The sequence below is a fragment of the Pelodiscus sinensis genome, chromosome 27 (genome assembly GCF_049634645.1).
Source record: "Pelodiscus sinensis isolate JC-2024 chromosome 27, ASM4963464v1, whole genome shotgun sequence".
Lineage (NCBI taxonomy): Eukaryota > Metazoa > Chordata > Testudines > Trionychidae > Pelodiscus > Pelodiscus sinensis.
In genome coordinates, this window is record NC_134737.1 from 3288276 (window position 1) to 3314129 (window position 25854).

At 46.1% G+C, this 25854-nt stretch overlaps 2 protein-coding genes across 7 annotated transcripts in view; one reads left to right on the forward strand and one right to left on the reverse strand.

Moving 5' to 3' along the window:
- Nucleotide 1: 1 nt before the first annotated feature.
- Nucleotides 2-25795, reverse strand: TRAF3IP3 (TRAF3 interacting protein 3). 4 transcript variants are annotated; one of them, XM_006118763.3, is made up of 16 exons: nt 25469-25772; nt 19690-20101; nt 18341-18476; nt 16702-16759; nt 16396-16420; nt 15855-15884; nt 15216-15311; nt 9654-9725; nt 8426-8566; nt 7611-7748; nt 6797-6932; nt 5856-5918; nt 4141-4200; nt 3407-3555; nt 702-815; nt 2-222 (listed from the first exon to the last, which is right to left on the reverse strand). In XM_006118763.3, the coding sequence occupies exons 2-16, from the start codon at nt 20032-20034 to the stop codon at nt 139-141; spliced, it is 1647 nt and encodes a 548-aa protein (XP_006118825.2). In that variant the 5' UTR covers nt 20035-20101; nt 25469-25772; the 3' UTR covers nt 2-138. The 4 variants fall into 4 exon arrangements, 3 of the variants coding, with proteins under 3 accessions (XP_006118825.2, XP_075766158.1, XP_075766157.1); XR_012897828.1 differs by lacking the exon at nt 2-222 and adding an exon at nt 5256-5370 and having other exon boundaries at nt 25469-25783; XM_075910042.1 differs by lacking the exons at nt 2-222; nt 702-815 and adding an exon at nt 5256-5370 and having other exon boundaries at nt 822-3555; nt 25469-25785.
- Nucleotides 1821-25854, forward strand: part of LAMB3 (laminin subunit beta 3) — a 132997-nt gene continuing 108963 nt past the window's right edge. For all 3 annotated transcript variants that reach the window (XM_075910038.1, XM_075910039.1, XM_075910040.1), the window contains exon 1: nt 1821-1838. The gene's annotated coding sequence lies outside the window, so the exon portion shown is untranslated. The remainder of the gene's footprint in view (nt 1839-25854) is intronic.

Consider the following 25854-nt stretch of genomic DNA (forward strand, 5'->3'; position numbering starts at 1 on the left):
CACGATCTCATGGCATTTATTGGACCAGTGCGAAGTCCTGGAGGAGTGAGACCAGCTCAAATGCCCCCGAAACACCCCACCCCGTGACAATGAATGAAGCTGAGTCAGTTGCCGAGATGAGGTAGTTGAAATGGATTCTCAGGGTACAAAATTAGCTAAGAAAGCGGCTGCGGCTGCTGCTACCACCACCATGAGGAGAGGGACCCAGGGGCCACATTGTCTCTGAAAGGGAAAATTAGACGTGTTTAGTGAATCGGTGCAAACACAAAGGGACTTTTAAATTCACCCTCTAACACGGGCGCTGTTTCTCCCCCACTGTCCTGGTGCCATCACAAACCTTACTGCCTGCTCTGACATGTCCTTGACTTGGCTTTCTCCAATATAACTACAAAGCAATCTGTATTTAAATGAAAGACAAACAACCCCCATCCTTCACCCCCCCCAAAAAATCCTACTGAAACTAGACACTCCCATGGACCTGCGCCTGGGGAGAGGAGGGAACCAAGGGGAGGGATGCGGAGCCATGGTGCTTAATACACAACTGGCCAGGGCGCAGGCACTACACGGGTGCATACAGCAGAAGAGCCTGAGTAGAACAAAACTGAGGCACAACTGGCTCACACTTGGAGTCTGCACACGTGCCCAATGACTCCTAATCTGTGTGGCAGGGAACAGTGGGCAGAGTAAAGGTGAACTCCTACATTTGACTGCTTGCTCTGGAACAGCTTGAGCTCGTCCCGGCACTGCCGTAACTTGGTCATGCAGGAGCGGTACTCGTCACTCAGGGCCTCCAGCTCAGAGTGGAGCTCTGCGCACTGGAAACAAAAGCAGACAAGTGTTAGGGAACAGCCCCTGGGCACCAAGAACTGGGCAGGGCTCCATGACGTTTGCAGTGGAGCCGGGCCCGTGTGGTGGAGGACGGGTTTCCCTTCCACCTCCCGCAGTGTGACATCCTGGGCAGCACTGCAGTTTGGTGTTAAGCGGTGCCTGGGGAAGCATGTGCTGCCTGTGTATTTCCTCTCCTGGGGTCTTAGCCTGGCACCATTCAGCAGTACGTGAGTCACGGGGGAAGGGAAAATGAGCGTTCCCCCTCAACCAACACATACTCAACCCCCTCCTGGGCTAAGTCTACACTGGCAGCTTCTTGCGCATGAACTCTTTTGCGGAAGAGTTCTTGTGCAAAAACTCTTCCAGAAGAGAGCGTCTACACTGGCATGTGCTTTTGCGCAAGAGCATCCATGGCAGTGTAGACGCTCTCTTCCGCAAGAAAGCTCTGAAGGCCATTTTAACCATAGGGGCTTCTTGTGCAAGAAATTCATGTTGCCTGTCTGCACTGCCCTCTTGTGCAAGAGCTCTTGTGCAAGAGGGCGTATTCCTTGTGGGGAGAGGAATAACTCTTCCGGAAGAAGCCCTGTTTTACAACACTAGACTGTAAATTTACTTCTGGAAGAACGCTCGTGCAGTGTGGACAGCCGTTCTTCCGCAAGAAATGCCAGTGTAGACAAAGCCCTAGTGTCTCCGGCAGCAGCAGGGGAACGCCCCCCCCGTGTTCATGCAGAGCTTCACCAATGTGGAAGGCAGGAGCCAAGTCAGTAGGACTGAGTAAGAAAGGGGAGGGAAACGCATCACATCGAAGCAGCCCTTCCTTCCCCCCAATTTCCTCATTATTAGCTTTCCCCATTGCATGATTGCCCAGAAATTTTTTGTTTCCCAGTTTGTTTCCCAGCATGCTTTTCTGGGCGTGACCCTTTAAATTAGGCAGAGTCAAGCAGCTGCAGGCCTCAGAGGGCTGTTTTGGAACAGGCTGCTGCTGGACACCTCTCCTTTTCTGCCAGCAGGTAAGTAGTTGTTACATTTTGCCTTTCTGTGTGGGGGGGAATTGTGCTCTCAGTGACTCCCCAAACCCCAAGGTTCTGGCAGTGGTAGGTGTGCCCAGTGGAGATCTCTTGGTGCTGCTGTGTGGGTGGCAATGCCCAGTGGATTGGGTGTCTGTGGGGATTGTTTCCAGGCTGCAGCGTGTGAGGAGTGGTCTAGGGGAGGTGCAACACAACGCTGTGTTGGGGCACACCATGGTGTGCAATGGCACCTGGAAAAAACTCTTTGCAAAGCAAGGGCTTCCTCTCCTCTCTTTCTTGATGGGATGTGGCCACCTCCCTCCCTGTGGGGGTAGCTGAGTTAGACCCAATTAGCAATGTCTGGTGCTTGTTGCCACAGTGTGGGTTCAGGGAGACATGCTGAGCCCTGACGGTAACCCTGCCTATCTACCACAGAGAAGGCTAAAATCCTGTTTTATAAATTCAAGGCCCTTAGGGCCTCAGCCTAGGTACTATATATAAGCCAAAAGAGAAATGAAACCCTACAGCTCTCCCTCCCCACCCAAACAGCTCCCCTGAAGGGTGTGGGGCTGAGGAGAACATAAGGGAGGAGAAAGAGATGAAAGCACAGCAGTTGAATTCCCCAGAGCCCTCCCTGTAATTATCTGACCATGTGCAGGCGTGTTTGGGGAGGGGGGCGAAGGGGTAATTGCCCTTCCAGCAGATGCCAGGGCTTCTGATTGCAGAGGACAGACTGTGATAGCAGCTCTGTGGTCAGGGGAAGCCCACTGAGATGGAAACTGCTGTGTACGGTGGGGGGACAGGGGTGTGCTCCCCTCAGGGGCTTTGCTGACACATGCTTGTCCCTGGGAAACACCTGAGGATTCTACCTGCCCCCCCACTCGGATGCCTACAGGCCCCCTTTGCTTTCTCTGCTCCTTAAACACCCGTCTGCCCCCATGTCTGTGCCCTGCCCGGCTGCATTGTGCTTTGTGGGAGTGGGTGTTTGTTGTCCAGCTCTGCTCTTGCCTCCCACACCTGTGTGTGCATTGAAATATGCCTACGGGCATTTTGACTTGGCTGATTGCCTTTGGTGGATGTCAGCTCTGTTTCTGTCACTCACTTCTCTGGTACAGGAGCTAAGTTTCAAAGGAGCTAGCTTGGGGAGGAGAGGAAAGTCTCTGGGAAGATAGTACCCATGCAATGAGTTATTTTGATAGCTTCTCTGGGCACAGGCTATTCAACTTTGCATGCCAGGCTGACATACCTTTCTGCTTCTGTGGGGGAGGGCTTTCTTTGGGGTATGAACTATGTTGTGACTTGAAGGGGGTCTGTGCAAAGGACTTGCTTGTGGGGGTCACGGCATGACTATTATTTCACCTGGAACTACTTCGAGGAAGGTGGGGGTAGCTGAGGTCAGAATCAAAATGCAGTGACTGAGTCTCCACGCACAGATAAATGCTATTGGCCTGGTTACTCCTAAAAATCACCACCTCCCTCTTTTTATTTCTGCCTGGAAAGCCTTTCAAAGCAGTGATTAATCTCCTTCTGAGAACACTGAATCTCATTAACAGCTTGTATCACCTCCTCACCTCCTTTTCCTTGGCAATCAGCTGGGCTGTCCTCCTTTGTATCTGGTCCTTCAGATTTTCCTCTCCCTCATCCTCAGGGTGATTTAACAAAGCACCTTGTTTGTCTCTGATTGGGCAGGGGGGTTGGATCTGCATAGTTAAAACCTGATCTAAAAAACAGCCAGACTTCCAATGAGAAATGCCTCCCGGCTTTTGGTCTGCACCTTCCTAGTTCTACAAGTTGGTTATCTTTAATTCAGTACATTTACACGCGTATTCAGATTGCAAAGCAACTGGAAATGAACATGGGACATGGTTTCACATTCTTACTGCTCCATTGTGGGTGTGAACTCAGAATACTTATATTTATAACAATCATTAAGTGTTTGATCGTAGCATGGCAAAGTAAGCTACCTTTGGGGAGGAGAGAAGGGAGAAGTCAAAACTCCTCAAACTTTGATGAAGTTTTTCTCTGTGTCCATAAGTGATAGAGCACATCAAGTACATGGCCTCTAAGGAGTGTTGACATCAAATCAATTTATTGTTTAAGGCATTGCCATCACAGATACATGTATTTGAATAGACTGAGGCTAAATTTGGTATCAGTCAGGAATACACAGCAAGCTGTTATGAACAGTACAATTCCTTTACACTAAACCGATAAGTGGTTTTCACTCAAAGTTACTGTTTAACCTTTTCGTGGGAGATTAGGAGCACATGGGGTAGCTAGAGTCTGATTTACAAAGTTTGCTGACCTTTTCTTCCTACCACTTCTTCCTGAGCCTTCTGCTCTTTGGACTGGTTCTGCAACAGGTCTGCAAATAGAATAAGCCATGATGGTCACCCAAACTATGTGCACAAATCAGTTTCATTTGGAGCATTTCCTCATACTCTTTTAATCTGTCCCTTTAATCTGAGCCCTCCTTGTTTGTTTTTAGTTCACTGTAAACTGGTTCTACTGTGTGCTGGGCTTGACTCACTTCATTCATATAATTTTTTGGAAAACTCTGCCACGGGTTACATGCAGAGTACTCTGTTAAAAGCCCAGGGATTGTACAGTTATACCCTATAGCAGAAGAATTACGTCTTCTGTTGCTGACATTGCTATTGTAAGAAATACCCACACAGATGCTGTGAAGTCTGGACAGGTTTACTTAGGCGAAATCTTATTTGCTTATGATTATTTAATATTGACTCGAGCGTGGCTTCCTTCTCAGTGTACAGAGAAGTGCAATGGAACCTGTCAGCAGCTTCACTGGCTCCTCTATTCTGGCCAATAAGTACCAGACAAATTGGTTGAAACTATAATAAAGAGATGACTTAGAAAAGAGATGACTATGATGCGGGGGAAATGTGATAAAGGTCTATAAAATCATGACTGGTTATGAGAGAGTGAATTTATTTACTCCTTCTGATAACACAAGAGCTAGGGGTTACCAAATGAAATTAATAGGTAGCAGGTTTAAAACCAACAGAAGGAAGTATTTCTTCATGCAGCACAGCCAACCTGTGGAACTCTCTGCCTGGGGCTGTTGTGAAGGACAAGGATTCAAAAAAGAACTAGCTAAGTTCATGGAGGTTAGGTCCATTGATGGCTATTAGCCAGGATGGGCAGGAATGGTGTCTCTAGCTGCCGTTCATCAGAAACTGGGAACAGATGATGGGATGGGATCACTCAATGGTACCCTGTTCTGTTCATTCCCTCTGGGACACCTGGCATTGGCCGCTGTTGGGAGATGCTCAGTAGATGGACCTTTGGTCTAACTCAGTATGGCTGCTGTTATGTTCTTAGGCAGGTGCCAAGTACTGTCTGAAAATCAACCCCCTTTAAGGCATCTCAGGCTGTGTACCCAAAAAGGCTGTCACTTACTGATCACTCTGGAAAATGCAGGGCCCTTGTGTTTTAACTGGTTTTGCTCCAGCCTCAAAGCCTGTCTGTGTCTGTCTCTCCTCTTCCTTTTCCCCTTCTGTCCAGTCCCAATATCCTGATTGCAGAAGCCAGGTTGTATTTCAGTGAGAGCCGTCTCCTCTGAATCGCCTGTTGCCAGAAATGGCTTTTCTTTTGCCCTCCACTGTATCTCCATCTCTTTCCCCATATCAGGCGAAAACAATCTCCTTTGCCCTCTTCTCTTGTACTTTTTCTCGCTCTGCTAATATTTAGATGTCAGACAATCTGGGATAAAGTCTGCATCAAAGACGCACTGCAAAATGAGGTTGTGTGCTGCTACTGATCAAGGGCTGGTGATGTGCCTAGATGATCAGGCTGCAGTGTCAGGAGGGGGAGGGATATATTTTTTTGCCCTCCCTCCAGGTCACGGGATTTTTTGTTTGCAGCATCAATCAGCTGAAACGGTCTGATAACCTGGTCACCGTTAGAGCCAATCACGGCATCTATGGGTGATGGGTAAACCGGCTCGTGTATAACTAATAAACCAAACACTGCCACTGGTGTCTGTGCAGTGCTACTTACTGTGTAAATGAGTGATCGTGGCCTCCAGCGCCATCTTTTGCATTTGTTCATTTTGCAATTGACCTGAAATTGACAAATTGCTGATTAGTAGTCAGGGATGATTTAAAAAAAAAAATCCAAGGAAATCTGAGGCAATGCTGCAGGTTTACTTTTCTCCAAATCTGTACAACTTCTGTACAATGGAAAGAAAGGTGTTGAGAGCCTTAACGAGCTAATGGTTTTTCCTTAAGACTCCAGGGATTTCACAAATAAATGCAATTTAACCAGTGCTGGCAGCTTTTCTGCAGTTCTTCACACTCTGTTAATAAGGCTGTCGGTTTTGGTTTTAGTTTATATGCTGCTTTGTAAGACATTAGTTGATTACATAGATGGGACTGCCGCTAGTTTATTGGTCATTAATTTTATTTGTTACACTTAAAATAGCCACATGAGTAATAACTGGATTTCAGTGTCTGTCTGAGCTGCTGGTTGCCAATATGATTAGCATTTATTTAGGGCCTCATAATGCCCAGGCAGCTTGAGTGTTAAAGAACTTGCCAACAATCCCATGAAGTAGGTTAGTGATATCCCCATTTCATAGGTAGGGAAACTGAGGCAGAGAGCTGCAGTGACTCTCCCTAAACTAGAGTCTGTCATAGAGCTCAGGAATCAACCCAGACTTCTTGGCTCCCAGACGATCTCTCCTTGTGGGAAAGTCACCTGACTTCCTTATAATTCAGTGTCACTAGTTGGAGAAATATGGGATAATACTTAATCTGTTCTCCCAACTGGAAACCAGAATCTGCTTCCAAGTGGAGATGTTCAAGATGCTTAAAGAAAGGATTTTTATGCTGGGCTTTAACAACTGGGATTTTAAAAAAGAGAGAATGTCCTGCAGGTAACCTGTCAAGGAAAGACCTTTGCTATTACTGATCCTGCTCGTCTCTTTTCAAAGCCAGTACCTTGCATTGCCCTAGTGTGCTCCATTTTGAGCTTGTTGTCTTCTTGTAGAGCCTCGATTCTCAAATGGAGATCTTCACGCTCATTCTCCAAGTTGTGCAGGGCCTGGTGAAGCTGCTCGTTCTGGGTGTCGGCCCACTGCATGCAGGAAAGAACCTCAGCTTCAGGGCATGGGTCGGGAGAGAAGTTATACTTCGCAATTCAACAGAGGCACCCGGCGGGGCCTGCTTGTCAGAAATCCAAGTGAGCTGAATGCTCAACGCTTCTGAAAATGTGGTCCTGGCTAGTAAATAACAACCCAGCTTTGTTCAACCAAGGCCTCATTTTCAAAGTGCCCTGCGACTCTGGCCTGTGGAAGCTTTGCACCCCTAAAAGCGCGTCTTTGTGTATGCAATTGCTTCCACCAGGAGGGGACCTGTTTGGCCTCCAGTTGCAATATTGCCTCTTCGGAAGTGGAATATTTAACAGTGCGCAGAAAGGCTACGCAACCAAGCGGGGCAGAAAGAGACAATGACTCTGCACCACTGACTTTCAAGGGGAATCCAGGTACCTGAACTAGATAGTCCGGACGTGAGGGTGAAGGTCATGTGGAGCAGATGATACTATATAGAGATTTAATGAGTTTATCCATGTTTTAGACCAAGTTCCAGCCTGGGGAAAATCTAATGGTCCCCTAACAACTGTGATTTAGAAAGGACATGGATGGTGAAGTTGTGTTAGAATTAACCCCTGGACGGTCATGCATCCGTGGTCTTTGATAGCCTGCCCAGACCAGCAGAGGCAACAAGGCAACCATACAGTAGAGCAGGAACTTACTTGCAGTTTGTTCTGCAAAGCATGCAGCTTGTTCTCCAGTTGAGCGTGCTTCATCACGGTCTCACTCCACTCTGCTTGTAATGTGTCATAGTGTTCTTTCCAGAGAGCACAGTCATCTTCCTTGACTACCAGGGTCCTCTGAACAACAAAACACCATCCAGGACTCAGCGAGGTTAGTTCAGGACTGAGCTACATACAACGCTGCTGCACGGGGTGATTTTTATAGGCCAGGCTAATGCTAAAAGGGAAGGTTGAATCAAGATACGCTACTCCACAGGGGGTGGTGGTGGGAGGGGTAGGGCCTCTGATGGAAGGGGCAGGGCTAGGACTTGCCTTCTCCAGTTGGGCTTTCACCCACCATCCATGCTGCTGCTGATGTAATTTTGTAGGATTTTGGTTCCAAAAAGGCCCCCCAAAGGGCACTCACCCAGAGCTCTGATGTTACCAACTATGCAGCTGTTCAAAGCAGTAGCATTTCTCCTTCCCCCCACAATATTTAATCAATGATTCTTTGACCAAGACAGCTTAGATAACATCCCCACACACCCACATGCACTTACGAGGCCATGTTCTGATAAGTGTAGGGCGGGGGCTGGGGAGGAGGAGAACTGCTTCCGTCTTTGTTCAGTTGTTACAATATATCACTTTGCACAATTGTTGAAGATGGAAAAGAAATCCTCTTGTCACTTAAGCCAAGGGTTGTGACCAGTGGTTTCACCGGGAGCAGCCTTGGATCCAGCACGATTGAACTGGTGGTGTAATTGCATTTTTCAGAAAATGTAGCTAGGGCATGTGTTGTGGGATTGGTTCCTCACCTGAGTATTCTGTAACTGCTGTTCTGCTTGGAGTTTCTCTTCCAACATTTTCTGCAGAGACTCTTTTGCTTTCTGCTCATAAGTCTGCTTTTGGTCCTCCATCTCTAACAGGATCTTCTTCAGGCTATCCTTTGAGTAATTCTTTAAAGGGACAAGTGACCTGAATTATCAATGGGCTCTTAACCCGCTGGTGAGACATAAGGTTTAAAACAAGCAAAAGGCAGTATTTCTTTATACAATGTGCAGTCCAGTCAACCTGTGGAACTCTTTTTCAGAGAATGTGGTGAAGGGCAGAACTTCAACAGGTTTCAAAAAAATGCTACATAGATTCATGGAGGTTAGGTTCATCAATTCTTAGTAGCCAGAATGGGTAGGAATGGTGTCCCTAGCCTCTGTTTCTCAGAGGTTGGAAATGGGTGACAGGGGAGGGATGCCTTGATGATTTCCAGTTCTATTTATTCCCTCTGGGCACACCTGGCATTGGTACTGTCGGCAGACAGGCTACTGGGCTAGAGGGACCTTTGGTCTGACCCAGTACGGCCGTTCTCATGAAAGCTTAGAAATTTGAACAAATCCACCAGGGTCCAGTTCAGAATTGTTCTCGCTTCTTTTCCACAGCTTTGTCCTGATTCAATTTTAAATGTCTCAAACATCACTACTGTGGATGGTCTACTCCCTAGTCTCAGAGATCTCACTGGATCGGAGCATTAGTGTGTACAGATCGAACCTCTCTAGTCTGGCACCCTTAGGTCCTAACTGGTTCCAAACGAGAGAATTTTCTGGACCATGGGAGGTCAGTATTGTCTAGCAGCAGCATTACCAACACTTCCACTGCTTGCTGGGCTGTAAAAAGACGTTTAGGGGTAACTTAGAGCGAAATCAGAGCACAGAACACTGGGAGCCAGGACAGGTGGCTGAAAACAAACTTTAGGGGACCACGGGAAGCCTGGCCACACCCATGGAAAGTGGACATCTGGCTACCTCAAATCATTCTGGACGACGGATGTTTCTGGATGAGAGAGTTCTGAATTAGAGAAGTTCAGCCTGTACATGTGTAAAAACAAAAAGCTGCAGCAAACAACATAACGATTGTTTGACTCTATTTAATAAGAACCTTCTGGAACATCAGACCTGAGGTAATTACATTGTTCTGTGCTTTTATGTGCACGCAAAGTTCTTTTCTTTCTATATATTCTCTTCGCTTTAAAAAAAAAGTTGTGTAAGTTACCTGGGTGCAAGCGTGAAGCTGATTTTCAAGGGCCCTCAGTTTCCCCTTCAGTTTGTCTTCATTCAGTTGACCCTGGAAGAAGCAATTGAAGCAAGGTTGGGAATACTGAATTATACAACAACCTGTGCAGGGGTCTCAGTGAATCCATTGTCATTTGGCTCACTCGTGTTTCTGATTTTTCTTCTGCTCTTGGTGTCATATTCAGGGCTGGTTATGTTATTTTCCAAGTTTAAAATTTAAATTAGTTTTCAGAATTTGCAAAATAAGTGGGAAAAAATTAGAAACCCAAAGCAGTGAAAAAGGGGTTTAAAAAAAGAGAGAAACACTTGGAATTCCTCCTCCATCCCCCCATTTTTTCCTAACCAGCTTTATTAGTTAGAGGAATGCAGGATCTCCCAGAAAAGTCTTGTTGTTACTCTGGATGAATCTGTACTGAGAACAGAACTGCTGAACAGTCCTCCTTCCCACAGGCTCATTTTCTGCTTCATAATTCTCACTTGCGACAACATTTTGGCTTACGGCCCTAGCTGGAGCCCGCACCTTGGCTCATTGGCTTCCATAGGAAACAGACTGGGTTTGCATTACAATGAGCTTCATGGAGGGGTGGTAAGAGGAACAGGGAAACAGAGTCATCATGTATTTTCCCCAGTGTGGGTCAGGTTTTGCAGCGGGGTGTGAAGTGCAGGCTGTATGCAAATCCAGATAAAGCTTCTAGCAAAAGGCTCGCCTGGACTATCTTCTGCCATCTCTGATGTTCTCAGATTCTATGATTCCTTGGTTCTGTGTCAACACACAGATGTTCGGGCAAGTGTAAAGCCCAATGATTCCAGACATCAGTTCATATAACAACTTTGAGGCCCATTGAAACACAAAAAAGAAGGCGAGGGTGCAATTTAAGCCAGATTTTACTGGCAGCTTTTTTAAGCCTGTGCCAAAGGGGTGTAAAACACTGCCAAGACGGAGTGGGAGTGTTTTTCACCCACTCTAGGTGTAAATGCACATGGAGGGCCATATGGGAGACAGACAAGTTCTACGCTATAAAAGGGCTCTTTGGCCATGATTAACTGTATCTGTCTACATTGGGCATTTGCCAGTACAGCTGTGGTAGTTACAGGTGCGCAAAAATATCCCATCTCTGGAGCACAGATTAGGCCTCAGCTCCAGTATGGTGTTCTGTTCTGGGTGCTGCATTTCAAGAAGGATGTGGACAAATTGGAGAAGGTCCAGAGAAGAGCAACTAAGAATAATTAAAGGTTGAGAGAACACGAGCAACAAGGGAAGACTGAAAGAATTGGGCTTGTTTAGTCTGGAAGAGAGAAGACCGAGAGGGGACATGAGAGCAGTTTTCAAGTACCTAACAGGCTGTTGTAAGGAGGAGGGAGAAAAATTATTCTGAAACAAGGACAAGAAGCAATGGGCTTAAATTGCAGCCAGGGAGGTTTAGGTTGGACATTAGGAAAAACTTTCTGTCAGGGTGGTTAAACGCTGGAATAAGTTGCCTAGGGGGGTTGCGGAATCTCCATCACTGGAGATATTTCAGAGCAGGTTAGACAGACACCTGCCAGGGATGATTTAGTTCTTGATCTGGCCATGAGGGCAGGGGACTGGACTCTCCCAAGGTCCCTTCCAGTTGTAGTATTCTAGGATTCTATAGTATAGCTACGCTGGCGAAACTTAAAACTGTTGACCAGGCTCAGCTTGTGTTTACCCGTCCAGAGGGGTTGCTAAGGAGACACCACCATGCCCCTCTCAGCTTTCCAGTCTCATGGTTACATTAGGGTTGTTCCTCACGTCTGAGTTCTCTTAACATGGCAGCTCCCCCTTGTCACAGAACTCCAACAGCCTGACGGAGGCATAGAAGGGAGCTCAAAGTCAGCTGGAGGCCCGGTGGTTGTGAAAGTGGGCACTGATTTTTGGATGCTTTGATCCTCGTGCCACCCCGGGGTTTGATTTTCAGAGCCTGGATAATTTTAGTTCTTGGTAGCATCGATACACGCTATGGATGCTTGGCACTCTGGATCCTCAGGTTGGGATCCCCAAAATTGGGGCATCCAAAGTCAGTGGCCACTCCAAAATACTTGGAACCAACACCCGCCACCCCCACATCTCTGTTCAGCCATCAGCAAATTGCAATGTGTTTTTGATGGTGTCCTGGCTAGCTTCGTGATTGGTAGATTGCACCTAATGTTCCCTCCCTCTTTGCTTTTTCATAACCTGTCATTTTAAATTCCTGGTTTACCGAAGCAATTTTAAGCTTTGCATTCTCTTTGCTCGGACTTCATGCCCAGGCCAATTCAAATGGAGAAAAGCAAGTCCTGAAAGTGGCAGCAGGGGGTGGTGGAAACAACCCAGAAAATGTCCCAAACTCCCCAAGCTCAGATAGCATTTTGGGGGATCAGAAAATATATATTCAGGTGGTGTTTTTACACTTTAAAAGGCAGGTCTAAAAAGTCGTTACTGATTACTGTAACAATATGAAAATTAACCCTACTTCTGAAGGTCTGAAAGTACTTTGCAAACAGTGATTAAGCTTTACAACCGCCCTGTTTTTATCTGCTTCTTGCACACAAGGAAACGGAGAGGCACAAATGGGTTAAGATGTTTGCTGGAGATTAGTGGTAGAGCTGAGACTAAAAGCCAGAAGAAATTGATCTTTATAGTTTTGATATGTAGCCCCTTGGTCTAACTGTTGAACAAATTCCAATTGTACTGATGAACACGTTCAGTATATTGCTCTAGATGCACCTAGAAATATTAAGTAATATGTCATAGGGATTCTCAGCATACTTGTGACCCAATCATTGTTGTAGAGTATGATCACATTTTTCTTTTGTCTTCAGACTATCTGTTATAGGTGCTATTGGTTCTAAAGTGCTGGTTTGATGTCTCAGCTAGTTATGGACATGCAGCAACCATCACTTAATTTGCTTTAGAGAGGATCCCTGAAAGTCTCTGGCAATTTCATTTGCCGGCCATGGTCTTGCAGTAGAAGACTCTCTGGGCAGTTTCCTCCTGGACCGTGATAAACTATTTCCAGAGGACCAATTCCTAACTTTCATCTACTCTATTAGATGCAATACCAGCAACAAATTATTTTTGATCATCTCACAAAAGGTTAAAAGAAGAGGGAGCAGAGAAATCTATTTTCTATAGCAAAGACATTAAGAAGCAAAGTGCACCCACCTGTTTCTAATCTGAGGTTTCATGGCTACTTCCTGCCAGCTTGTGTGTCAGCGTGTTTTTTCCTGCTCGTATTATATTTGTCAGAAGCATTTTACGGAGGAAGTCTCAAACCGCAGTACATCTTAACACATTTTTTTCCTCCATTGCACCCAATCATTTGGCTCCTTGACTCTGACAAAACTATTTCAGATCTTTTTTTTTCCCCCTAGCCTCGTTCAAAATTAACTTTTTGAACAGCAATATTTCGGGGTGCAGCTTGTTTTTAAATCTCTATTTTAAAATTTGCTTTCTGACGGAGTCCATAACTGGTTGTACTTTACACAAACTGTTGCTTAATGCCCCCTCCAGGCTGCTGGTTACACAGCTACTGTGGGTCAGCTGTGATCAGAAATTGTTGCCTGTTTGGTGAGCCATGGGAGTTAGAGTTGGGGAAGAGGGGCGGTGTGTAATGCTGGGAGACCCTGGTTGTCTGTGGACAAAATCAAACCTGGGACTTTGGGAGCTTAGTGAGTCAGCCTCTACGGCCTGAGCCATAAAACCAGCTGGCTGTCAGCTAAGGCTGTACAGCAGACTCATTATTTTCTCTGTAAATGGTCTCGGTGCCAGTAGACGTAGGGTTGTCAGATACTTTAAAAAAATACCAAAAATGGTAGGGAAAAAACTGGTTGAGCAAAAAACAGGGGACCACACTTGTTGAGGGGGGAAAAAAAACCCACACAAGAAAGAGGCACTGTGCCTTTAAATCCCCATGTTTCTCCCTTCCAGACGTGGGGGAATGTCCTAAGTGGCCTTCCGTCTGTAAAACATTTTACATAGCCGGTATTTTCTGTTTTTTTTATTGGACAGAGGCCGCAAATACCGGACAGTCTGGGCCAATACCGGACACCTGGCAACCCTAAGTAGATGGGACAGTGCACCACACCCAGTAGGTGTGTGGGTTACATGTGGAGGCCAAAATTCAGCAGAACGCGTCCGGGTATGTTTAACATTGAGAGTGTTTTTAAGTGTTCTGCTGGCCCATGCGGCGTGAATGAGTGTCCATCTAAAATAAACTGTCACCACAGCTGGCACTAGGTTGCCTCCTGACTGACAGGCTCAACGGGGCGGCCTTTTGCTTTGGAGAGGCTCCCTCCAACGTACATCAAGAAGGAATTAAGACAGGCTGCATGGGAGACACTTGCGCTGCTGCTGTCCGCGATATCGGTTCTGGCAGGATAAACAGAGATGTTGAGGCTCCAGGAGGGAAAGTCTAGCACCTTCACCAGAATGAAAGTCTCTCACGTACACAGGTAGTTTAAACAGAGGAACCTGCTCCGTCTGGCTCTGCATTCGTTCTTGGCATCTTATTTAGGGGAGTCTTGGCATCGTTTGGCAGGAGAACACACAGAAACAAGCTGTTGCAGAGCTTATGGAGGCTACCTCCTTGTTAAAATCCCTCCTTTCCCCCTTGGTTTCTCAGCACAAAATGGTACAACATGGGGTTGCTTGAACAAAAAGCAGTGTTTTCTCCATTGAAAAATGGCTTTTCAATCTAAAAGAAAAAATTCATGTTGGATAAAATCTTTTTTTTTTTGTCTACTCCTATTCCCCCAAATTTAAATTTTGTTTCAAAGTGAAAACTTTTATGTTTTGCTTTTTATGGGAGGGTTATTAAGATTTTTAATGCCTGCCCCCAATATCTCAGGCTAAATGAAAAATTGTATGGAAAAATTCAAGTTGGCTAGATTTTTTTTTTAATTATTTTTTTGGCTGCCTCTGTTACCACAAATGAAAGTTTGTTTCAGAGTGAAAACTTCTGTATTTTGCTTTTTATGGGGGACATTAAGATTTTTAAATGTTTCTCCTCCCCCGACATCTCAGATTTTTTTCTGCTGTAAAATGGTGGCAAACATGAGTAACAGAAAATGGGGGAGAAGTTTCAAATCTCCAAAATTCTGAAAAAAAAATGTGTCCAAACGTCATGAAAATGTATGGTTCATCCCAACATTTGTCATCTAAGAAAATGTGGAGGGGGCGGGGGGAGAGGAGGAGAATGAAAACTTCAAACAAAAAGAAAGCTTCCACAACAACGGAAATTTTGTTTTTCAGTTGACCCTAAACAGAAACAATATTGGAGTGGGAGGGGAATGATTTTCACATGCCAAACAGTTCTGAGCACTGTCCTGTCCTCTGACTGACATAGCTCTACTTCAGAGCTATCCCTTCTCCATTAGCAGAGAAGGATCATCCCAAAATAATCATCCCAGAAGCGGAGTTGGAATTCAGCTGGCAGAAATGAGCAAGGCCTGATGGCGTTCTCCTCTGTATATGCATGGAACCCAGATATGGCAGATCCTAGCATAACCTTAAAAGTCTCTAGAAATAAGCAGCAGTTGGTACCTTCCAAGATTTTTCAGAGGCTTGCAGCAATGTGGATAAAAGCTCCTGTAAAATCACCATCTTCTGCTTCAGCAGCAGCTCTCGTTGTAGCGCCTCCTGTAGGAAAAACGAGAAAGCCAGGCTAATATTGGTGCTATGAATGTGTGTCTGTGACCCTAGTTCACCTGGACATCTCGGGTTAGCGTCTTTCCCCTTTAGGACTCAGATATTTTTGCGCCTCTCTATGGCAAAGTCTTCATTGCCAGGAAGATCAACGCTGCAGCGGTTAATCTTCCAGAGTTTGATTTAGCAGGTCTAGTAAAGACCCGCTAAATCGAACACAGAGGGTGCCCCTGTCAATGCTGGTACTCCTTGATTTGTGAGGAGTAAGGGAAATTGCTTGCTCCCATCGACCTTCTGCTGTGGGGACAGCTCGGAAGGTCCGGTTAAGGCACGTTGACTCCAGCTGTGCAGTTAATGTATCTGGAGTTGCCTATCTTAATTTGACCTCCCAGATAGTATAGACAAAGCCTGGGCTTCAGTAGCTGCTCTTTTTCCCCCCCTGAACACCTTAAAACTAGGTGCATAATACCATTTCAAAGCTTCCTCCTCCCACTCACCACCCATTTCTAGAACTGAATTTATGATTTTGGGGCTTACCCTGAGGTAGTTGGAAAGTTGAATGATTTCCTAAAAGTGAAAGAAAAGTACAGTAAAATGCAGATTCAGCTTGTGCAAACCTTCTATTTGATTATATTTTTTAAAAGTCCATAAAGGAAAAGATTTTGCAAGCAACTGTGATCAGTAGTATGAGTTCTAACAAGCATTAAATTGGAATCTTAAGTTATCACATTCTTTGGGCAAGGATAATAAACTGCACAGACCTTTGCTGTACTTAGACTTGTGCAATAATACAGCTGTTCTGTCATTTACCGGCTAACCCCAAAGTAGATATTTTCTCATATGGTTAGTGCTTTCCCTGGAACAAGACTGTGTCGGTCTACTGCATTAAATGCACTGTTATAGATCTTCCTCTCATTAATTTCCAGCAGTCTCGGTCATCTACATTCCAATCAGGAACAAAATCTACTTGCAATGACACTATTCAAACCCAAGCAGTGCAGAATTTGGCCCTTTCAATATTGATGTGTCTTAGGACAACAGGATTCTAATAGGCATTTCTGTGTGATGTTTTGCTTACCTTATCTAATACTGCTATTCCACAGCTAAAATGAAAACAAAAAAAGATTTTTCTTAAGATGGACATGGTACAGGTGTATGAAAAAGATCACAAGAATGGGCACAATGAAATCACTTGCTAAGCAAGGGAGAAATCCTATGACAAGTTGGTAGAACAACAAATAATGCCAATAATAATGATTCCTCGCACTTGTGCGGCACCCTGCCTGTGAGTACGTCAAAATGTCTTTATAGTATCTGTGAATCCCCAGCCCTGCAGAGGCAGGAAGAACGTGCTCCTAAGAGGAAAGATGACAAAATACTTTACTCTGTTTGTTGACTTGAGTCTTTCTTTATTGCTCTGGAATCTGTTAATGTCTGAGTGCCTGTGAAGAGAAAATGGAGAGGGTGGGGTACTAGTATCTAAACTCTCAGCCGATACCTAGTATAAATCCCACATCCACAGCTGCGCTGCTTGTTGTGACGGTTCATAAAGTACACTGCCAGCTCTGTACGGGGATCATTTCAACCTGCACCGAAATGCGCCTGCTGTTGGGGTGATGCATGACCCTGTAAACTGCACACAGCAACACAACGTAGCCATTTTGGGCAGGAGGCAAAGTGGAATTTAGGCCATTTACCTAAGATAAAATGTGGCATAGTGACTGGCAAACGGGCCAGTGTCTGAGAAAAGTGCCGTGATGTTGTTAAGCATCACAGGAGTTCAGAGCCGCCATTTTGTATCTGTATGGATCGATGGCTCCCTCTGTGGCACGATGCCATTTTGCCACAGGCTGGGACACTGAAGTCATTATGGTAGGTGCTGAGTCGTGACCCAGGCCTCGGTGGTGGAATATCAGGCGCAGGGTCTCGGTACTGCAGGGGGATCAGGTGAGCAGTGGGGGCTAAGGCAGCTCCCTGCCTGTCCTGTCACTGCACACTTTGCTGCACCCCAGAAGCAGTCGCAGCAGGCCTGGCTCCTAGGTGTGTATGTGAAGAGTGCACAGGGCTCCGTGCATTGCCCCTACTCTGAGCTCTAGCTCCACGCTCCCATTGCCTGGGAACCTGCTGCCGGCTGCTTCTGGGGGCAGCATGGTCTGTGGTGCCAGGAGAGGCAGGAAGCTGTTGTAGGTCCTCTGCTGCACCCCGACCGGGAGCCGCTCAAGGTAAGCCCCTCCTGCCTCCCCAACGCCAGAGCCCCCTCATACCCCCCAAAGTTCTCAGCCCCGCCAGAGCCCCCACTCTTGTCAAATTAATGTTGGATCATGGGCATTGACAATTTTTTTCAACTGGTTCATAAGAAAAAAAGTTTAGCAAACCGCTACAATATTGGCTCCGCACAAAGAGTAGCACCTAACGAATCTTCTCACATGTGCTTTGCAAAGGGGCAAAAGTCTGATATGGCTGCTACAGAGCCCCCCCTCCACTCCCCCTTAACCACGTGAACAGGGCTTCTAGTAACAGAAGCTCTTTTGGCATGTCTGATCCTTGATGCTCTGCAAATCTGCAGGTATCTGCTTTATATCCGCAGGTGTGCACATCACCCGATACAGATGCAGATAGCCATGCCTCATTTTTGCAGAAATACATTTTTTTTTTATGTAGAGCCCTGCAAATTTGTGGATACCTGCTTCGTAGCCACAGGAATTCACATCCCCAGATGTGGATGCAGATAGCCACGGCTCATTTTTGCAGATGCAAATTGTGTATCCACGCAGGGCTCTCCAGATCCTGCACTCCCATACAATTCAAAGGCAAAACACCCAATTGATTTCAGAGGTGCAGGTTAAATTGGATTTTTTTATCAGTTGAGACCCTCTTTCTCTGCCTGCTTTGGGTATCCCGACCAAAATAATGCATCCGTTTCCTTTGGACCTTGGCAGTTTAAATAAAAAGCAGCCTGGATGCCAATCATCTTGAGTCCTATTTTGTAAAACCTAGGTCTCCTTTAGCCCAGCTTCTTGTACCTCGGCTGCTCCTGGAGATGTATCTGGGGAGGATGTTTTCTGATGAGATGCCACAGGAGAGCAAGTTGTTCTGTGGGTGAGGATCAGTGGGACGGTGCTGGAGGAGCTGGTGATGGGATGCGGCGGTGCTGTGAAGCTGCAATGAAATCAGAGTTCAATCTATATATTGGCCTATGAAAAATCAGCAGCAAAAAGGGAAAGCACTGAGCCAAATCTCATGGTGTCACTTAAAACACGGCAGATAGTGTGGCTGACCTGAGGAATAACATGAGTGGAGATGGAGGTTTACAGGGGGACTGGGTGCAAGGCCTAATTTTTCAGAGGATGCTGAGCACTTACAACTTCCACTGGAGTCCGTGTAAGGATCCGTGCAAGCACTTACAACTCCCACTGGAATCGGTATAAAGGTCTGTGCAAGAGCTTACAACTCCCAGTGGAGTCAATGTAAGGATCTGTGCAAGTGCTTACAGCTCCCACTGGAATCGGTGTAAAGGTCCGTGCAAGAGTTTACAACTCCCACTGGAATCCATGCAAGCGCTTACAACTCTCACTGGAGTCCGTGTAAGGATCCGTGCAAGCGCTTACAACTCCCACTGGAATCCGTGTAAGGATCCGTGGAAGCGCTTACAAGTCCCACTGGAGTCCGTGTAAGGATCCATGTAAGCTCTTACAACTCCTACTGGAATCGGGTAATGTGGGAACCAAGGTAAAGTGGGGAACCGTCTCATGGCTGGCCGACTGTGACACTGAGTGGAAGACGAGGTGTGTGGGGAAAGGAAGTGCTTCTGGGAGGCCAGGGCGGGGGAGGGCAGTTGCTTCATGAATCGCACTGAGAGGAAGAAAAGAGCTTTTTGATGCTCTGAGTTATTTCCTGGCTAACACTGCTGCTGGCAGCTGGCGAGCTATAGGCCTAAATCTTCATTCTGTTCTATCTGGGTGTCTCTCCAAGATCGACTTCTGCTCATCAGAGACTCCTGCAGGTGCTAGGGTGAGAGTCTAGAAAGACTCAACCTGAATTATCGGCACATGGGTTGCAAGCATATGAAAATCTGCCCCAAGATTCTCACTGCCTGGCTTGTAATTAAACCTGGAGACCATAAGAAGTAGATGGCAGCATGAAGTAAATATCTGTCCTCCACACTCATGTCATGTAGAGAAGCCCCAGGGCATGTCTGTGCTTCTATTTTATTGCCTTGGTTATGCATTTTAGTTAAAAGTCCCTTGGATAACTTTACTTAGGTAGGAAAACAGATGATTCCCCATTGATTCCAGTGGACATTGGATAAGGCCCGTAGAAGACAGCCAACCACCCGTGAAAGGTATGACTGTGTCATAGCCGTGGCTGTTACCTGGAGGGATATGGGTGACCTCAGATCCATCCAGGAGGATGCTTCTTTGGATATGCCTGTTGCATGCTCTTGGCCCAGGGATGCCGGTGTCTCAGCAGGAAACCTCCTTTGTCTCTTGCCTTCTTCAGTAGCTAAGTTCCTTCTCTTCAGGAACTCTTTCTGGCGAGGACTCTGGGGTTGCTCCTCCGCCTCCTTCCTCCGATACTGCCCCACGCGACGGCATGTGGTGACATTGTTCCTCCTCCACAAGCTCTCGCGAGTCTCATGCCGGCGCTCGCACTTCTCCTCGTAACTCTCGCTCAAGGGCCTGCACCGGCGCGGGGACTTCTCCGTCTGACTGATCATCCTGTCCACAGCTCCACGCACAACACACCAACCTGTGAGGGTCTGGCTACTTTGGTGAAGCTCCTTCCTGACGAAACCAAAGGTGGGGGAGAGAAGTGATCAAGTGAGAGCCAATGATCAGGATGGAGGCTGAATAAATGTAGGAAGCGACACCAATTCTAAGAATAGTCCCCATATTCAGTGTGTGCAGGTGACATCGTTGTCAGAGTTGTGTCATGAAATCACAGGCATTGTGCTAAACACAGGGGGGAGGGTGTCTAGACTACAGGTTTTTTTGGAAAAAAGTGGCCTTTTTTCGAAAAATCTTCCCCGGCATCTAGACTGCCACCACGTTCTTTCAAAATTAAATCGAAAGAACTTGGTGGTTTTTTCGACCGCGGTAAACCTCATTTTACGCGGAAGAATGCCTTTTTTCTAAAGTACTCTTCCAAAAAAAGGCGTTCTTGAATGCAACCAGGGCTTTTTCGAAAGAGAGCATCCAGACTGCCTGGGTGCTCTCTTTCGAAAAAGCGGCTCACTTTTTTAAAAGAAGTGGTTGCAGTCTAGACACTCTCTTTTGAAAGATTCTTTTTTGAAAGAGGCTTGTAGTCTAGATGTAGACTCTGCCCCATCTTCTCCATCTCCCTATCCCCCCCACCACCCTCCCACACACGAGCTAATACAGGATTGCTCCTTGCAGTAAATTTCCCAGTTCTCTACTCCGTTTCAATCATGCTCCATGAGATGAAGCTTCCACCACCTTCTTTAGGAGGTTTTTTCTGCAGCATCAGATCTGGCCACGATCAAATCCCTCCTGCTAGTCTACATTTTCTTTTGCTCGGTTTTGTCCTCCTGCTCCCAGTTATAAGACTACAGTAAGAATAACGGCTCCTGGCATTTCTGTAAGAATGAACTTGTGTTCTTTTCCCACGTCCCTATAGTCTTCCAGTCTGTTCCAAAAACTGACTGTTGCTGTAGGAAGTTGGCTATTCTGTCATTTATGTTTCGTGCAGCTGCATGTATTTCTAAGCCCTGTTTGCCTTCTATGCATGCTCAGAGAGAGCTGGGACATGGAGCTTGTGTTACCATACTGCATTGCCTTTTCTACAGAAGAGTTGCAATATCTAGTTATTTCTGTCTCACCTGTTTTAAGAGCTCCCTCCATCTGAAGAGAACGGTCCCCCTAACACTGAAGAGTGACTGATTCTTTTAGTTCCTATTCTTCACCGCCCACCTTCTGCAAGAGTTTGACTTAAATGGTACATTCCAGTTCCTTTCTGTTTCCTCACAAAGACTCAGCCGGCTGTAACACCGTGTCCTTACGTGTCTCCAGGCCCTGCCGCCTGTCCCTGTCGACTGTAAATATTAAATACATTCATGTGTACGCCCAGTAGAAACATGCTCAGACGAGGGGAGAGCCAGAAGCAGAGCAGAGTGGCACTGCTCGGCCTGGTGCGTTTGCCTCCATTTCTCTTTGGTTTACAGCTCGAGCAAAGCAGGTAGACGGCAGCAGAGGCCTGCCCTAAGAATGAGCCTCCTGACACTGTGAACATGTTCAGAACGCATGATAATACCTTCTCTCTGCTTCCTCCTACAGAAGTCTCTGCTCACTTGCAAGTTTCCCTCTTTACTTTACCAGGCTGCAGCCATAAGGATGGTGTTTGGGTCTTTCCCTCTTCACCATCAAGGGAGAACACAGAACACCACATGACACAGACACTGACAAGACCCCTAAAAACATCACATTTTCCCTCTTACCCCTTATTAGCTAGCACAGAGTTTCCCTGCTCCTTAATCCAGAGGGATAATCCTCATTCACATTCCAGAAATGTGGCTTGGCTGATCATGTGAGGATGCAAGGCATTCTGCTGAGCAGTTTGGGATTGGATGAATGCACCAGCAGACAGGAATGGCTGTCAGCTGAAATACTTCACTTTGTTGCCTTCCAGACCAACTGTACGCTTTGCTCTCTTTTTTTTTGCCTGCTGTATTTGGACAATTCTTATGCAAACTTCTCCTATCTCTTGAGATTCTTAGTTAATATGGCTCATGCTTATTGTGCTGTGCCAAAAGTCAACAGTGTGATCCTATGTCAAAAAAAAGGAAACATGATTGTGGGATGCATTAATGGGAGCGTTGTGAGCAAGACACGAGAAGTCATTCTTCTCCTCTGCTCTGCGCTGATTAGGCCTCAGCTGGAGTACTGTGTCCACGACTGGGCACCAAATTTTAGGAAAGCTGTGGAGAAATTGGAGAAGGTCCAGAGAAGAGCAAGGAAAATGATTAAAGGTCTAGAAAACGTGAGCTATGAAAGAAGAGTGAAAGTATTGGGTTTCTTTAGTCTGGAAAAGAGAAGACTGAGAGGGGATAGGATAGCAGCTTTCAAGTACCTAAAAGGGTGTTACAAGGAGGAGGGAGAAAAAATTGTTTTCCTTGGCCTCTGATAGGACAAGAAGCAATGGGCTTCAATTGCAACAAGGGAGGTTTAGGTTGGACATTAGGAAAAACTTCCTGTCAGGGTGGTTAAACACTGGAATAAGTTGCCTAGGAGAGTTGTGGAATCTCCATCATTGGAGGCATTTAAGAGCAGGTTCCACAGACATCTATCCGGGATGGTCTAGATCAGTGTTTCTCAACCAGTGGGTACGAGTACCGTTAGGGTATTTAAGAGAAGTCTTGGGGGAGAGGGGAGGGTATGTCAGCGCAATTGAAATTTGGAGAAAACTGAATTTTTGTTTTAAGTTTTATTGCACTTTATTATTTTTGTACTTTTTACACCTAAAAATTTCATCGCCCGCCCGGCTACGATTAAGTTGTTTAAACAAAAGTGTTGCAATGATAGACGAAAATGTTGTGTGTCTGAAAACTGTTGGTACTGGGGAAACTTACAATTTTTTTTTGACAAAGGGGTACTTTATAAAAAGGTTGAGAAACTCTGGTCTAGATGGTGCTTGGTCCTGCCGTGAGGGCAGGGGACTGGACTTGATACCCTCTAAATGTCCCTTCCAGTTCTAGTGTTCTATGCGTCTATGAAAGGACCAGCACTCGCTATGCTAAGCACTGCACAGACCCAGAGTTGGGGGAGAGGCAGAACACACCAGTGAAATGGACAGTGTGATGGCAGCGCTGGAGGAATTAGGAGGTGATCAGCTAAACAGGAAAGGGCGGGCGAGGGGAGCAGGGTGGAGGAGGAAGGCGAGAGGCAGGTGTGCAGAGAAGCTGAAGTGAAGAGTCCGAGGGTGGTGAAGAACTGGATCCAACAGCCAACACTGCTTTGGCCAATTTTGCTTCTACCCCTATGGCAGGAAGCCCAGGTTGGTCTCTTCCTATAATTTTTTCCCAAGGATGCCTAACTGGCAGGGGGTAGACAGTAAAGTGCACCCCTGGGTCCTAATGCCCCTGAGATGTGTACAGTTCTGGGTGTTGGGAGGGGAATTGCACTGCAGCCCTGAGATGGCATATCCATTTTATTTTGACCAGCTAACGTGATCGAAACCCAGGGTATAGTTCTCCTCTTGCTGACTCCACTGAAAAAAGCAAATTCCCATCTCCAGATTTTCAAAAGTCTCTGGCTTGGTACCCACACCACTGGGCCAAGAAGCTAAGGGTGGGTAGCCACATCCATTCATAGCAAACATTTTTCAGATTCTCATCAACGTATATTACATTGTTTTTATAGCAACCCTGTGATAAAGTCCTTAATGTCTTCATAAGCATAACAGCGTCCTGCACCCTCACATTCAGTGCTGAAAGACAGATTGAGATGTAGCTAGATGAGATCAAAAGCCTGTTCAAGCGCTTTCAAAGGTCTGGACACTCTCTGTCTAGGTACCTGTCATGCTCCCACCACTGTTGAGTCAGAGAGCCTGGCTGTCCGAAAGAAAAAGTGGCAACTAAAGTGATGAGAAAATAGGGAAATTTAGTCTCTGAAAAAATAAACAGGTTTAACTTTGTTCCTCCTAAAGCCATTTCGCTAGCATTTCTTTGTCCCAAATAACTGGAAAGCCACTGGCTTTGAAGGGCATTTAGTGGTGTCAAATTAAAAGTCTGCAAGATTTTGGGGAAGGGGAGGAAAAGTTGGGGGGACGTTTATAATAACCTGCCCCATAACATAGTTATAGCTACATTTAAAGAACCAGGACAGCTAAGCACTCTTCTTGTGATGGCACAGCCAAAACATTTCACTGAAGTCTTTTCCATTAGACTAGGAAGTCCCTTCCGATATGAGTTGGCTATTGATGACCGTGAAAAGGGATCATGCTTTTATGTAGAAAAAATATATGGAACCTGGCCATGAACGCATCACCGTAAACGTTCCCCCAGCTAATCAGGGAAACAAGGACTTCCAAGACAAAATGGAAAGGACTCACTTTCTGAATGGCCCTGCACTTTGGTTTGTTTGTTTTCATTATTTGTTTGGAGATGCTGTTGACTCTCAAACGGCTCCCTGTCCTTGAAAAAAGCTCATTTTTTTTCACGTAATTTTCCCACTCCTCCCCCCTCCGCATCTCATCAAAACCTGCTACTTGGTGTTTATCGTTGCAAACTTTCAGCTGGAGAAATAACAGAACTGGGGAACTCACGTTATACAATCCTTAAAATGCTGTTTCTACACAGTTTTATGTTCTTACTGGTTTCATTGTGGCCCTCATTCTGGGGTTTCTCTTTCACGCATAGTCTCCGCAGCACCCCTCCCGCAGGAGGGTGTGGGTAAAGCTGGTGAACAGCTTCGTAGACATTGAAATGAATAGTGATTGGGCCTATACCAACATGCCGGAGGTGAAACTCCTCCAAAACTGAATCAAATTCTGCTACAGTAGGAAACTCCTTCCCCTGCAGACAACTTGCCCCCAAACTTTTTAGGCCCTGCAAAGGAGATTTTTCTCTGTTTTTATCTATATATTTTAAAAATGACCCAGTCCAGTGTTGAATGTGGGAGCTACTACCTATGCATCCGGGTGTAGGACTTATGTACTCAAAAAGACCGGGTTGGTTAGACTCTTCTTACAAGCAGCTCAGCTACCTTCTCACCTGCTCTGACTGCATTCTTTCAGAGCCTGTTCAGTATTCATCCCAGGAAGCAGGACTTGCTTTTACGCTTGATTTATACAGAAAGTACCTTCCAACTTTTAGCGCAAGAAAGAAAGGCAAAGGAATGTGTGATCTATTACTTGCCCCACGCTCAGAAAGCTGATGAGTTATGGGTTTTATTTCCTTCGGTGGCAACCCAAAAGGACTCTTTCTAATTAACGAGCGTGCCCTTTATCTCTCCCTTGCATGCTGTAACACTCATAACTTCAAGGAAAAAAAAAAAAAAACCTTGCCGGTTCATGTTACAATCTCCAGTGTCAATCATGCCGGCTGAAACCAGGGGGAAAAGCCACAAATTGCCTCCCTTCACAGGGCCAGCGTTTTCTGCACATCCATTGCCAGCCACACATCTAAAGGTTCTTACCTCTGCTCAGCCAGCGCAGCCCTGAGTGGATTCACCAGAGGTTCAGAGGCCCTGTTGTGCTCCCCGTGCTCCGATACGTCCCAAGGCAGAAAGGAGAAGGGTGAGCCCTGGGTTACTGTGCGCTAACGCATTGCAACTGACATCTTCGTTTGAATGACTTCTCTTTGCTGCTGCGTGGTATGATGGTTGTTTTTTTTTTTTTTTGGAAACAGGAAATGTACTCAAAGCCGCAACACTTAACACAGGTTCCTGTCTCTGCTGAGTTTGTGACATGGTAGGGGAGGCAAGGGCACAAGCTTAGAGCACTGGTGCTCAGTCCAGGCTAGTCGTTTGGTTATCTGCTTGTGGGCCAGGCTGCATTCTACTATCGCCGGGGTCCGGGGCTG